This window comes from Amyelois transitella, chromosome 20 (assembly GCF_032362555.1).
Source record: "Amyelois transitella isolate CPQ chromosome 20, ilAmyTran1.1, whole genome shotgun sequence".
Classification (NCBI taxonomy): domain Eukaryota; kingdom Metazoa; phylum Arthropoda; class Insecta; order Lepidoptera; family Pyralidae; genus Amyelois; species Amyelois transitella.
Genome location: NC_083523.1, coordinates 5,746,789 through 5,761,231, shown reverse-complemented (window position 1 = coordinate 5,761,231; position 14,443 = coordinate 5,746,789). Strand labels below are relative to the sequence as shown.

Genomic DNA, 14,443 nt, shown 5'->3' with positions numbered 1-14,443 from the left:
ATCATAGTTGATGGTTCCCTAGCTACTTTTTATGTTCCGCCGGTACGGCAGCTATCTAAAACCTTTATTTGCTCTTAGTCTTAGACCTCAAATAGCACGTGCCATTTAGGTCTGTGTACTTAATCTTTGTTCGTTGATCAGATTGACGGCGGAATCATTCTGGTCTTACGAGCTACTGAATATTTCATTGGAATTCAGCAAAAACTAGTTACCTATCAGATTCGCTACGTAGATATTGCCATATAGAGATGGAAAGTCTTTTGTTGTACTTTTTTGGTGACTTTTTAAAAGCAGTTTTTGTTTTATGTTATTTAATTTTTACATTTTATCCTAGGGAGCAACTTAGTTATAAAAAAAATCTATTGAATTAAAATATTTGTTCATGACTAGATTTTTATTGTAACTTGAATTGAAGAACATTTACATATTTCTGGCACTATTTTTCAAATGTTTCCTAAGATTACTAAATATGATACAATTGTGTAATAGCTAATAAAATTATACATATTTTCGAGTGAACAAATTAATGCTGACTGACTTAATTTAACGTAGGATACTGCCTCCATCAACAATATAACAGGAGCCAGTTATACTCTTCGCATTATTGCTTGCTAAAAAGCCAATCAAAGCAGCAACTTCATCACTCTCCACTGCTTTCTTTAGAGGCATGTTTCCAACAACATTCTTTATGAATAATTCCAATTGTTCTTCACTCAAGCCTATATCTTTCAGTAGATTAGTCTTAACAAAGCCAGGGTTGATTGAGTTAACTCTTACGCCGTCTGGTGCTAGCTCCAAAGCGATGCATTTGGTAAATTGGTCCAATGCTGCCTTCGACATATTGTAACAAAGTGACATAGTACTTGGCTTTTTACTTGCAATACAAGATGTGTTAACTATACAGCCTTTGGTTGCTATCAAATGGGGGGTAGCTAGCATAGTCAAATGAAAGACAGACCTCAAGTTTGTAGCCATGATATTGTCGTATGTTTCCATTGTTGTATTCTTGATTCCACCCATACCAATTATACCGGCGTTATTTACAAGGACATCTAGTTTTCCGTAATGATCAATAGTTTCGTCTATAACTCGTTTTATGTCTCCGTCGTCGGTAAGATCAGCTGTAATTGCCAAAGGTTTATTGCCCTTAGACTTTTCACAATATAAAGCAATTTTTCTTAAATTATTTTCCTTACGGCCGACCAAGGATAATTTTGCAGACTGTTTAGAGAAATAAATAGCTGCAGCTGCACCAATACCGGAACTTGCACCAGTTATTAACACTACTTTGTCCGTAAAATCCATCATAAATTTTTAACCTCTTTGATGAGGTTAAATGTTCTTGAGTTTGAGGTTTATTTACACAAATGTTTTTTCTAATATCGACCAAAAAAATAACCACTAGAATGGAATGTTACTATTTGTTAACTTTGTTTTGTTTGGCATAAAATGTAATTACCAAAGAGTAAAGTAATACTGTAGGAAAAGAGAGCCCTCTCGCGTTGATTTTTTGCTTCACGATTGAAGAGAGGCGCCCTCTGAACGTTGTCCCCTGAACTAAAGCTCCGTTGATATACCTATACATGCCTACCTATAGTATTGGTATATTTATTTATACAGGTACCTATACTTATAGGTATGTTTTGAATTTGTGAAAACTTTTCTGCAGTGAAAGTTCGAACAGTATTTGCGTTCTTATCGACAATTTTCGTTAACTTTCACAAATTTGTACAATATTTATATTTTTGAAAGTTAACGAAAATTGTCGATAGGAACGCAAACACTGTTCGAACTTCCACTGCTGAACTTTCTGTGTTATTATCCTGTTTAGGTATTTCAAAAAAGTTTAATATGAAATACTTAAATAGGACAATAACACAGACAAAAGTAAAAAACAATGTTAATAGGTTCTGTTGAACAAGAAAAAATAAAACAAGTTAACACCATTAATCATTTTTTATTTTTATAATGTTTGTGTTTATCGTAGTACAATTGTGCAGCTGTTTTAATTTCGTCCTCCCCTTCATATTTTATTTTACCACTCAAAATTCGGTTGACTGAGCGACACCAACTGTGTAACACTACGTTGAGGGTAATATTAGTGAAATATTCTTTTAAAACTTCGTTGTGCCTCTGACATTTAAATGGGAAATTAACTAATAAGTTAATAAAAGCACATATATTTTTTTTTACATTTGTTTTTGGTGCGTCTTTTTTCAAAAATGATATTATTATATTTTGTATTTCATGGAAGCAATGTTCTGTATATTTGTTGGGGTAACAAAGCCATTTCTTGTTGGCATATTCTTTTGCTTTTATGAATGCATTACTTTCGTTATCATTTTTGTTATCAAGTAAGTCTTCTTTACATTGTTTACAGCCTTTTGCAACATTTTTTAAGCATTTAGTCAAGACCCATCCACATACATAATTTCTTTGACCTGCGTCTATTTCATTATTAAAATCGACTACATCAAAAATATCTTCATTACAAAATACATTTCCTTCATGAGTAGGAACATCAGAAGTTTCAATGATTTCTTTATCTAAAAAAAAATGTAATGACTGCAGACATTTGTTATTGTCTTCTTCACAGTTAGATCGATTAGAATGAGGAGAGTTATAATTATTTAATAAAAGCGCCTTAAATGCTCCTTGAAAGGCAACTGAATTAGGAGCATTATTTCTTCCTCCGAAACTTCTGACATTCCCAAAAAAGTTTTCTGCTGGGTCCTGATTAAAATTACGAGTAAACAATGTATCAAAACCATACTTTTTAGACAAAACATCCCAAATTGCTTCCATGCCCTCAATCGTTTTTATAAAATTTGTGACAGATGGTACCACTTTTTCAGTCAATCTAATTTTGTTTCCAACAAATTTCTTTTCTCTAAATCTAATAGTCTTCAAAATTTGTTTTGCATTTCTCCACAATTGGTGATGACAAGAATTTCGCCTGACAGCACCTTTATATTTTTTACCATTAATAGGATTAAAAGAGTTTACATTAAGGCTGTCAAACAAATTGTCCAATAATAAGGTAATTTTAATTAATTGCTTACATTCAATCGGCAAATTGCCCCTACCGGTTAAATGTTCTGCAGCCACAGCAACGCTGTGGCTAAATATTTGTGTTGCGCATTTTACCCGCATTTTATTTATTTTTTCTGGGTTAATGTGCTCTTCCGTAATTTTATCTAATAACCTCAATTCCCCATAAGAAGTGTCTGCTGCATATAATTTTTGAAAATACTCCCACTTTACTACATATATTTCATTATCCACTTCATATGACATGTCTTTATTTAATAAATTGTTTCGAATACCTTTAATTAGGTGAGGGACATCATATAGTGGTATAATGTTCCGTTTATTAACGCGTATAACGTCATGGCGCCACTCTTTACCATTTTTTAAAAATAAAGCTTTTGTATCACTAACCATGTCTGATATTGCACTTACATTAACTGTGCTTTGGTCACATACGGTATTTATTACAATTAAGCCTGCATTTTGGCAATTGATAATTACCTCTTTAATAACAGTTTTTAATTCTAATTTATTTAATTTTGTCGTAAAATAATACGCAACTGGTTGTTTAAAATTACTTTTGATGCCCTTAATCATGAATACCAGAGCATGGTCAGCGAATTCAGTCGTCTTATTAGTGGAAAACCCTTCCAAACTATCTTTGTGTGCATCATACGACACTTGTGGTGTTAATGACATCTCATCGAAAATTAAACTGCAAAGACGGTCATTTACTGGTATATCCAGTACAGTAGCTTTGAGTTTTTTAAAAATTATGGGGTTGATCCCCGGACATACTTTTATTTGGCTAATTAATCGTTGCATAGCCTTTATGGATGGCAAAGTAAAATATTTATGTAAAAGTTTATAGCATTTCGGACTCTTTTTAAACAATGACAAACATAGAACTTTTTCTTCAATAGTGAAACGCCTTCCTTTTGATTTTTTAACATTTTGCAATTGCATATGCATAAATAGTTGCGATGTTGACGACATTTTTTCTGCCACTTGTTGAAATGCAGTGTTCTCAGCAAGTTTTTCTGCATTAGCCAATCTCGCCTTGAAAGTTGTTGTTTTCTTACGCAAGCGTGATATTTCCAAGCGCAGCATACGGATGTCTTTTTGAAAAACTTTTGAAGTTCGTCGAACAGATTCCTTCAATGGTACTGAAAAGAACCAATGTGTTAAAATTAAAGTCTTAGTCTCGTTCAAAATTCTAGTAGTTTAAAGCTTTGACAAATCATATACATTAGATAAAAAAATTCGACGACCTCCATGGCGTAACGGAATCATGGTCGGGCAATGATGGAAAATGAACTTGATCTGATTGATCTAGGTCTTGGATGGGTATTTTTATATGTATATGTTATGAAATATAGTATTGTTGAGTTAGAATCCCATAACACAAGTCTCGAACTTACATTGGGGCTTACTGAATTTGTGTGATTTGACTGTGTATATTTTATTCAATTTTTTTTTTTTCAATTGAACATTGAAAAGAGCCTGTCATTGCCTTTTTTCAGAATAAATATTTGAATTAAATCAAATATAACTTGCGTGACTTGATGATAAACATGGAACTATTATAAAAGATGTAAAAATATATAAATCATATTACATACCTTTTCTGGAGTCATCTCTACTTTTGCTGATAACACTATAATTGTGTTCTGTTTGAACATACTCCGCTATAGAAAATTGATGGCGGGAGCCTGAAAACATAATTAAATGGTTGTAATATTAAAAAAATAAACTATTTAATAAATATATATACAACTTATATTAATTTATTACCTATGTTATCAGGTAACAATATTTCGCTATGAGTAGTAGTACTGCAAAGTGTGGGTGTTGTCTCTTCTACAGTAACTTGATCACTTGCACTTTCACTCTCATTCATTGGTGTCCCTAAAAAGTAAAAGAAACAAATTAAGCACTTGCTCCGATCTTGTAATCTGAATTCGGAATGGATTAAATGGTCTCAAATAGATGATCGGATTCTCTTTATCATTTTAGAACTAGAAATATCAAAGTACATTATAATTGAGTTGAAACTGACCCGATAAATAAAGTGAAGGTATTGCTGAATTGTTTAAGCGATGGTTCCTGTTTTTGTCGTTTTGCGTGAAGTGTTTATCGCAAACCATCTTCTTCTTAAAATGCTCAAAATCAGTTTCCGTTACAAGTTTTCCACCAACCAGAGTGACCCATGCCTTGAAACGATCAGGATATTTTTTTGCATCTGGAAAACGATGCATTATTGTACCTGAAAATATTAAACAGTGATTGGTTATTATAATATCATCATTGAATAACATTTGTACATTTGACTGAAACGAGAACACAGAAACTTTTTTTTCATAAATTTTTATAAGTAACCTAACTCATCAACTAATATTGTGTGACAAAAACTAAGAAGTAAGTACCCTTTGTGCTCTGGGTTTTATTATGGTTATAATAATGGTTATCAATCTTCTAAATTTCATAGCAGGTATAGCGTAAAAAGATAACATGTACATAGAACTTGTTTTTGGTTTGGGACAGGTAATGCACAAATCTTGTCTAATGTGTGTTTGAACTTACCCTTGGACGAACACCCAAATGCACAGAGTCTAGGCATATTGAAATACACTAGAAAAACACTAAAAATAAATGAAAAGCGTCTTTATCGCAAACGTCCTATCGTTATTTAGTTTTAGCACTAACACAAAACCTCTCGGAAATTCTCGACGGTAAGGCGAAGGAACACTGAGGGCTCGACTTGACGCTCTTACCGGAGTTAAAAAAACGAAATAAATGAAGAATACACAAAAATACTATTGAAAAGCGCATACGCACAGAACAGTAGCCATTTTGTGAACACTTTAGGGACATCCCCCATGTTATGCTCGAGATCAACTCGATTACAGTTATAAAAAATCGATTTGTTTATTTTTTGTTTAGTCATATTCTTAGAAATAAAACATCAAATTTATATTATTGTGATATATATATTATGTTTAAATTATTTTATTTATTTTATTTATATTTAATACAGCAGAAAAGCAACCAAAAATTATTTTGTTTGTAAATCGATGATGAAGGAATCGAGTTTCGAAACTCAACGATTTACTGTGGGCATCCCTTTCGATACTAGTTTGGGGACAACGTCCAGAGGGCACCTCTATCTTTCCGAAACGTCAAGTTACTATGGAGTGTCACCCCCCTGGTAATTACCAATATGTCACTTTTCGTGTTACCATGTCTTAGATAAAAGATCTACTACACATTGAAAAATGTACAGAAAAAAAATTAAATTAGTAACTATGTAATGTAGATATAAATAATATGAACAGAACGCATTATCAACATTTATTACAACAGTATTTCAAACAAAAGGGTTATAAATAAAATTATCAATGAAACTAAATATGCTTTTAAAAATAATATAACTTAGCTACTACGTAGGCTATGTTGAGAGAGGTATTATTTTAGTCACAGCAAGCTACTAAAAAGTAGCCCAAATAAAGCGGCAACACAAGGAGCGCGTGACTCCATGGCGGTAAATACAAAAATTGGAAATGTGGTATGACCTGTCTAGATTAGATACGCGCCTCCTAGAAAGGAACCTGAGACAATTATAATGATTCAGATTTAAAAATTAAATACCGAATCGCCTTTCAAACTGACCAAATCGGTCTGAAACTTATCAGTTGAGCTGCACTTCTGTGGGTTTATTCAATTTCCAAAAAACCGTGAGTAATTCTGTTCTGTGTTTACGATGGTGTATATAAGTGCGAATGCGATTCTTCTTGCTTTCTGGGAATTTATTACTTGCAAGGTTGAAAGGCTTAACTGATTGGATTAACAGTATAGAAAGACACTAATGTGTGTCAGATGTTACTTAATCATTAAAAATAAACTACTTAGAAATATTATGAATTGTTTCAGCTTATATAGTATCTTCTTAAAAAAATAAATATTCACGTACATAGCTATAAAATTAGTTTGCTGTATCTTAACGGTTATAGTGTGCAGTTTTCAAAATTGGTAGGTACCTACACTTTATTATCTTATGACCCAAGATATTTAAGCTGAAAAGCAACTAATAATAAATAGTTACGAAATAACAATGCTAAACAAGAATAAGCATTGGAAATCATGCGAAATCAAGACACATTTGTTTTGTATTGTCATTTATATCGTGAATAGCGGATTAGGTCGTGTTCTTGCGTGCGGGGTACACTGGCGTTCACGAAATCGACCTCCTAGGAGAACAAGGTAAATGATTTACAATGCCTAGGACTGAAACTGACTACTATACTACTTACTTATGTATTGCAAACGTGACTTGATATTTCTATTCAACTTTGCTAATGTTTGAGCGTCGGTGGTCGAACGGCTAAATACTTACCCCAGGTATCCAATTATTTAAAATGATTAAACCTACGGGGCTATGTATCAATGTCTATTTTTCTATATATCAATGACTCTGGTTTTTATAAGAACCCTGATTGACAACCGATGCTCACGGTGAGGGAAATTTTGGGTTATGTCATGAATACTAAATTAAAATAAAGTTCTCCAGAGAGGTATTAGTATGGCTTACATGCTTTTTTAGCAAGCCTCAAGCTTTGTAACAAACAGCTCAAAATGAAATTGATAACTTCATGACTATAGCATGATCATATGGCTGTTATTGTTATTAGTTACTCAACAAACTTTTATGCAACTTCAATGTCTAGATAGGCATCAACATATTAAAATTATGTAAGCGCTCCCGTAATTTTACTCGTAGCTACTTAACCAGAGTTGGTAGGCTAGAATAAAAGCTTTAGTACATACAAACTTACACATATTTCATTGAATGAATGGGAATAAGCTTGAGTGTTATCCAATATAGATCTTGGCCAACACTCTTCGTATAACTAAATCATCCGGTATCAGTTTCTGGGGCAGCTATTCATCTTAGGTTCACATTTACATATAAAACATTCCAATATATCAATTCGACCATGAATGCAATTTGTGAATGGTGCCCATAAATAACTATTTCCCATTTGACATATGGCGACCCTTCGCCTAAGCGGGCAACACTGCTCTATGTTTTCCCGCCATTATTTGACAGATGCGTTCAGAATTTGAGAGTCGAATAGATTTTTCAAGCGGCCCGCTCAAATCAAGCGCGAAATTCAATTGTATGCTCATAAATTTCGTCTACTATATACTATCTATGTTCGTTCTCACATAATATTGTAAAAACACGAGAATCCAATCTGGATAACATGTTAACCATGTAACAAAGTTTTAGTATGGTTTGAAATTAACTCTTTGAGTCGTAAAGATAAGCATATTTATTGATGTGTAACAATTAATGCACATTATGCGCGTTTTAACGAGTCTTCAGTAAGATCTGCGGTGTGGATAGGAACCTATGCAGGACCTACTTACGTTCATCATGTTTTTACACTTAATTTGTTTTTAATTTCTGAACCTAATAAGGTATGTGACTGCGAGGTATTTTAATTAGCTATGATACTGTTAAAGAAATGTGTTTTGCTTTTGCGACGTTTGCGTATGCGCATGGTAATTATAATATATGTAGCTAATAGATACGACTTTAAACAAAACCTAAATAAGTAGATATTTTAATGTTTTTTTTTCTCGACATAGGGACGAAATTGACTATATTTACTGAACATGTCTCTGTCAAGATGCCAAGAGGATTTATTTTCAGATGGAGTACCTAAATTCCAAACGACAATGTTTTTCATCATAGTTGATGGTTCCCTAGCTACTTTTTATGTTCCGCCGGTACGGCAGCTATCTAAAACCTTTATTTGCTCTTAGTCTTAGACCTCAAATAGCACGTGCCATTTAGGTCTGTGTACTTAATCTTTGTTCGTTGATCAGATTGACGGCGGAATCATTCTGGTCTTACGAGCTACTGAATATTTCATTGGAATTCAGCAAAAACTAGTTACCTATCAGATTCGCTACGTAGATATTGCCATATAGAGATGGAAAGTCTTTTGTTGTACTTTTTTGGTGACTTTTTAAAAGCAGTTTTTGTTTTATGTTATTTAATTTTTACATTTTATCCTAGGGAGCAACTTAGTTATAAAAAAAATCTATTGAATTAAAATATTTGTTCATGACTAGATTTTTATTGTAACTTGAATTGAAGAACATTTACATATTTCTGGCACTATTTTTCAAATGTTTCCTAAGATTACTAAATATGATACAATTGTGTAATAGCTAATAAAATTATACATATTTTCGAGTGAACAAATTAATGCTGACTGACTTAATTTAACGTAGGATACTGCCTCCATCAACAATATAACAGGAGCCAGTTATACTCTTCGCATTATTGCTTGCTAAAAAGCCAATCAAAGCAGCAACTTCATCACTCTCCACTGCTTTCTTTAGAGGCATGTTTCCAACAACATTCTTTATGAATAATTCCAATTGTTCTTCACTCAAGCCTATATCTTTCAGTAGATTAGTCTTAACAAAGCCAGGGTTGATTGAGTTAACTCTTACGCCGTCTGGTGCTAGCTCCAAAGCGATGCATTTGGTAAATTGGTCCAATGCTGCCTTCGACATATTGTAACAAAGTGACATAGTACTTGGCTTTTTACTTGCAATACAAGATGTGTTAACTATACAGCCTTTGGTTGCTATCAAATGGGGGGTAGCTAGCATAGTCAAATGAAAGACAGACCTCAAGTTTGTAGCCATGATATTGTCGTATGTTTCCATTGTTGTATTCTTGATTCCACCCATACCAATTATACCGGCGTTATTTACAAGGACATCTAGTTTTCCGTAATGATCAATAGTTTCGTCTATAACTCGTTTTATGTCTCCGTCGTCGGTAAGATCAGCTGTAATTGCCAAAGGTTTATTGCCCTTAGACTTTTCACAATATAAAGCAATTTTTCTTAAATTATTTTCCTTACGGCCGACCAAGGATAATTTTGCAGACTGTTTAGAGAAATAAATAGCTGCAGCTGCACCAATACCGGAACTTGCACCAGTTATTAACACTACTTTGTCCGTAAAATCCATCATAAATTTTTAACCTCTTTGATGAGGTTAAATGTTCTTGAGTTTGAGGTTTATTTACACAAATGTTTTTTCTAATATCGACCAAAAAAATAACCACTAGAATGGAATGTTACTATTTGTTAACTTTGTTTTGTTTGGCATAAAATGTAATTACCAATATGTCACTTTTCGTGTTACCATGTCTTAGATAAAAGATCTACTACACATTGAAAAATGTACAGAAAAAAAATTAAATTAGTAACTATGTAATGTAGATATAAATAATATGAACAGAACGCATTATCAACATTTATTACAACAGTATTTCAAACAAAAGGGTTATAAATAAAATTATCAATGAAACTAAATATGCTTTTAAAAATAATATAACTTAGCTACTACGTAGGCTATGTTGAGAGAGGTATTATTTTAGTCACAGCAAGCTACTAAAAAGTAGCCCAAATAAAGCGGCAACACAAGGAGCGCGTGACTCCATGGCGGTAAATACAAAAATTGGAAATGTGGTATGACCTGTCTAGATTAGATACGCGCCTCCTAGAAAGGAACCTGAGACAATTATAATGATTCAGATTTAAAAATTAAATACCGAATCGCCTTTCAAACTGACCAAATCGGTCTGAAACTTATCAGTTGAGCTGCACTTCTGTGGGTTTATTCAATTTCCAAAAAACCGTGAGTAATTCTGTTCTGTGTTTACGATGGTGTATATAAGTGCGAATGCGATTCTTCTTGCTTTCTGGGAATTTATTACTTGCAAGGTTGAAAGGCTTAACTGATTGGATTAACAGTATAGAAAGACACTAATGTGTGTCAGATGTTACTTAATCATTAAAAATAAACTACTTAGAAATATTATGAATTGTTTCAGCTTATATAGTATCTTCTTAAAAAAATAAATATTCACGTACATAGCTATAAAATTAGTTTGCTGTATCTTAACGGTTATAGTGTGCAGTTTTCAAAATTGGTAGGTACCTACACTTTATTATCTTATGACCCAAGATATTTAAGCTGAAAAGCAACTAATAATAAATAGTTACGAAATAACAATGCTAAACAAGAATAAGCATTGGAAATCATGCGAAATCAAGACACATTTGTTTTGTATTGTCATTTATATCGTGAATAGCGGATTAGGTCGTGTTCTTGCGTGCGGGGTACACTGGCGTTCACGAAATCGACCTCCTAGGAGAACAAGGTAAATGATTTACAATGCCTAGGACTGAAACTGACTACTATACTACTTACTTATGTATTGCAAACGTGACTTGATATTTCTATTCAACTTTGCTAATGTTTGAGCGTCGGTGGTCGAACGGCTAAATACTTACCCCAGGTATCCAATTATTTAAAATGATTAAACCTACGGGGCTATGTATCAATGTCTATTTTTCTATATATCAATGACTCTGGTTTTTATAAGAACCCTGATTGACAACCGATGCTCACGGTGAGGGAAATTTTGGGTTATGTCATGAATACTAAATTAAAATAAAGTTCTCCAGAGAGGTATTAGTATGGCTTACATGCTTTTTTAGCAAGCCTCAAGCTTTGTAACAAACAGCTCAAAATGAAATTGATAACTTCATGACTATAGCATGATCATATGGCTGTTATTGTTATTAGTTACTCAACAAACTTTTATGCAACTTCAATGTCTAGATAGGCATCAACATATTAAAATTATGTAAGCGCTCCCGTAATTTTACTCGTAGCTACTTAACCAGAGTTGGTAGGCTAGAATAAAAGCTTTAGTACATACAAACTTACACATATTTCATTGAATGAATGGGAATAAGCTTGAGTGTTATCCAATATAGATCTTGGCCAACACTCTTCGTATAACTAAATCATCCGGTATCAGTTTCTGGGGCAGCTATTCATCTTAGGTTCACATTTACATATAAAACATTCCAATATATCAATTCGACCATGAATGCAATTTGTGAATGGTGCCCATAAATAACTATTTCCCATTTGACATATGGCGACCCTTCGCCTAAGCGGGCAACACTGCTCTATGTTTTCCCGCCATTATTTGACAGATGCGTTCAGAATTTGAGAGTCGAATAGATTTTTCAAGCGGCCCGCTCAAATCAAGCGCGAAATTCAATTGTATGCTCATAAATTTCGTCGCTGTGAAAAATGTTTCAGTTTATCCTTTTTCGGTTTCAATGTAAAGTTAGAAATATATGTATACAACCAGTTTTAAATGGTTTAACTTTTTGTGGCTTCTATATTATTTTGGCTTCTCGTAACGTAACACAGTCATTTCTATTAAGCAGTTCTGTCCCTACATGTTTAGGTTCCACTGCAACATAGACTTATTATAAAAAAAAACATTTAATTATACTTAAAAACAAAGTAGGTAGTTTGATCAGAAAAAAAAAACAATCCGAAATTAAAACTAAGGAAAACAATCCAACTAAGAAAAACATAATGGTCAATATATTCGCACAAACACTCCACATATCTTGAACTCCACCTATGCGTCTCCAAGATTGGCAGGCGGGCATTTAACATCAAAGATTCAGCTTAATGGGCAAGAGGTGTGTTACCTGGATATATGGCGAGGCAAACCTGATGTATCGCCAATCATCTGATTGAATCAAAATGGATGTCTCCTAGTTCAGCTTTAAAAAAAGGATTTCTTATTAATTCATATTTTTCAAGTTACACTTATAAACAAACAAATGTAAAACAGTAAAACATAAATACTTAAATATAGAAAGATTATTTATAATTATATAAAGATCAGTGAATCAATTATTTTGTTAATCATAAAATGTATCCAAGCCAACTCTCCAAGCCAACGGCCATATTAAATGGTAAAACAAACGTAGAAGTTCATTTACAAGCAAATTGACATCGGTGGCTGTAAAAGTTCGAAATAAGAGTGGATGCGTAACGGCCGGCTGGGAATTAGCTATAAAAACTTTTTTACAGGCGACCTGAGGTGGAAACGCTAAAATATAATTACGTGTTTCATGTTTGTTTTAGGTGCGTTTTATTGCATTAGGTACTTATCGACTTGTGACATGATCTCCACATCATTTAAAAACAAGTTACATAGGTGCCTGATGTTTTTAGGTGCAATAAGTAAACAGTTACTTTAACCAGGTGGTATTAATTTTATTATACTCAAATACTTAAGGTACTAAAAATTTTGTACAATAAAAATGGTCCTCCGAATTAAATATTATTCTAACGGGTAACCTTATGCCCTTTATTCAGGTAAAAATACATTTTTTCTGAGAAATACTGAAGTACAAATCAATAGATATTTTGCGAAAACACAATAGTGCAGAAAAAAAAGGAAAGTGGACTTCCAAAGCGGTTAGGTACATACTGGTTGCGTCCAAAGATGAGAAGTAGAAAAAAAAGTAAGAAGATGTTACAGATAAAAAAATAATTAAGATTCCAACTCACTGAGACCGTGTCAACATCTAACACTGGCCGCCTAAGCATTTAGACAGTGGCATAAATGCAAAGATAATTTTATCGACTAAGCCGACGCTATTCATCCCCGACTAGAGGCAATAACTCTCAAATCTCATTTGCATTTCTTTATTGGATTCGGGAGGAATCGAGAAAAATTTGCGAAATACCGGTATATACCGGTACCGGCGAATATACCGGTAGGTATTCGCGAAAAAGGTGGTTCCTAATTAAAATCTCATCTCTTGAGGTCATAAGAATTTCTTAAAAGTTATGGGAAATGTAATGAGGAATTTGGTACTTGTTCTTATCAGGGCATCACTCAAGGCTTAAAATCTTTAATCGTTTAAAGAAAACTATTAAAAAAATTGGAGATGCCGGGGATCGAACCCGGGGCCTTTCACATGCAAAGCGAACGCTCTACCACTGAGCTACATCCCCTGATGGCAAACTATAAAATAATAGCACCTCTTACAAAAACACTGCAAGACAATAGTTGTAATTATAGGTATGTATTTGTTGATTTAAAGCTTAAACACACTGAAGACCATACTAATGGCTATAGACACAGATGGCTAAAGTAAAATAAACAAAACAATAGACTACAACAAGTAATTTAAACAATACAATAAGTTATTTGCATACATACTAGGTACAATCACGTCTATATCCCTTGCTGGGGTAGACAGAGTCAGTACAAAGCCACTTTCAGCTGTAGGTATATAGGACTAAATGTTTTTGACTTTCCTTATTTGTCTTTTACGACATCCATGGAAAAGACTTGAATGAAATGAAGAGTAGGACATTTTAAAGTGCTGGGAACCATACTGTACTTATTTGTTACATAATGAAATGGCTTCAGGAGTGATAACTCTGAAAGTTCTGTCTGTCTTTGTGCCAACAGTGGTGCCGGAGTTAA

General features: G+C 33.3%; 3 protein-coding genes and 1 non-coding gene across 6 annotated transcripts; all 4 read right to left on the bottom strand.

Moving 5' to 3' along the window:
• Nucleotides 1–367: 367 nt before the first annotated feature.
• On the bottom strand, nt 368–1,461 carry LOC132902969 (meso-2,3-butanediol dehydrogenase-like). The gene has a single exon (XM_060950079.1). The coding sequence runs from the start codon at nt 1,306–1,308 to the stop codon at nt 544–546; it is 765 nt and encodes a 254-aa protein (XP_060806062.1). The 5' UTR covers nt 1,309–1,461; the 3' UTR covers nt 368–543.
• A 485-nt stretch (nt 1,462–1,946) lies between these two features.
• On the bottom strand, nt 1,947–5,980 carry LOC106142505 (transposable element P transposase). Of its 3 annotated transcripts, none has more exons than XM_060950078.1 (5): nt 5,090–5,980; nt 4,825–4,938; nt 4,653–4,742; nt 4,105–4,196; nt 1,948–2,088 (listed from the first exon to the last, which is right to left on the bottom strand). In XM_060950078.1, exons 1-5 carry the CDS (start codon nt 5,346–5,348, stop codon nt 1,951–1,953), a joined length of 693 nt encoding a protein of 230 aa, XP_060806061.1. In that variant the 5' UTR covers nt 5,349–5,980; the 3' UTR covers nt 1,948–1,950. The 3 variants fall into 3 exon arrangements, with proteins under 3 accessions (XP_060806059.1, XP_060806061.1, XP_060806060.1); XM_060950077.1 differs by having other exon boundaries at nt 1,948–4,196; nt 5,090–5,296; nt 5,614–5,973; XM_060950076.1 differs by having other exon boundaries at nt 1,947–4,196; nt 5,090–5,974.
• A 3,168-nt stretch (nt 5,981–9,148) lies between these two features.
• LOC106131512 (meso-2,3-butanediol dehydrogenase-like) lies at nt 9,149–10,253 on the bottom strand. Its single transcript, XM_013330626.2, has one exon. It carries the CDS (start codon nt 10,087–10,089, stop codon nt 9,325–9,327), a length of 765 nt encoding a protein of 254 aa, XP_013186080.2. The 5' UTR covers nt 10,090–10,253; the 3' UTR covers nt 9,149–9,324.
• A 3,640-nt stretch (nt 10,254–13,893) lies between these two features.
• On the bottom strand, nt 13,894–13,965 carry Trnaa-ugc (transfer RNA alanine (anticodon UGC)). The gene has a single exon. It is a non-coding gene; the product is annotated as a tRNA-Ala (tRNA).
• Nucleotides 13,966–14,443: the final 478 nt, after the last annotated feature.

Bases quoted from the DNA above. Each gene is read 5' to 3' on its own strand.
- LOC132902969 (XM_060950079.1), bottom strand. From the start codon at position 1,308: ATGATGGATTTTACGGACAAAGTAGTGTTAATAACTGGTGCAAGTTCC.
- LOC106142505 (XM_060950076.1), bottom strand. From the start codon at position 5,348: ATGTTATTCAATGATGATATTATAATAACCAATCACTGTTTAATATTT. The intron at 4,743-4,824 runs GTAATAAATTAA...TTATGTTTTCAG, and splicing joins ATTGTTACCTGATAACATAG to GCTCCCGCCATCAATTTTCT. The intron at 4,197-4,652 runs GTATGTAATATG...GGTTCTTTTCAG, and splicing joins TAGAGATGACTCCAGAAAAG to TACCATTGAAGGAATCTGTT.
- LOC106131512 (XM_013330626.2), bottom strand. From the start codon at position 10,089: ATGATGGATTTTACGGACAAAGTAGTGTTAATAACTGGTGCAAGTTCC.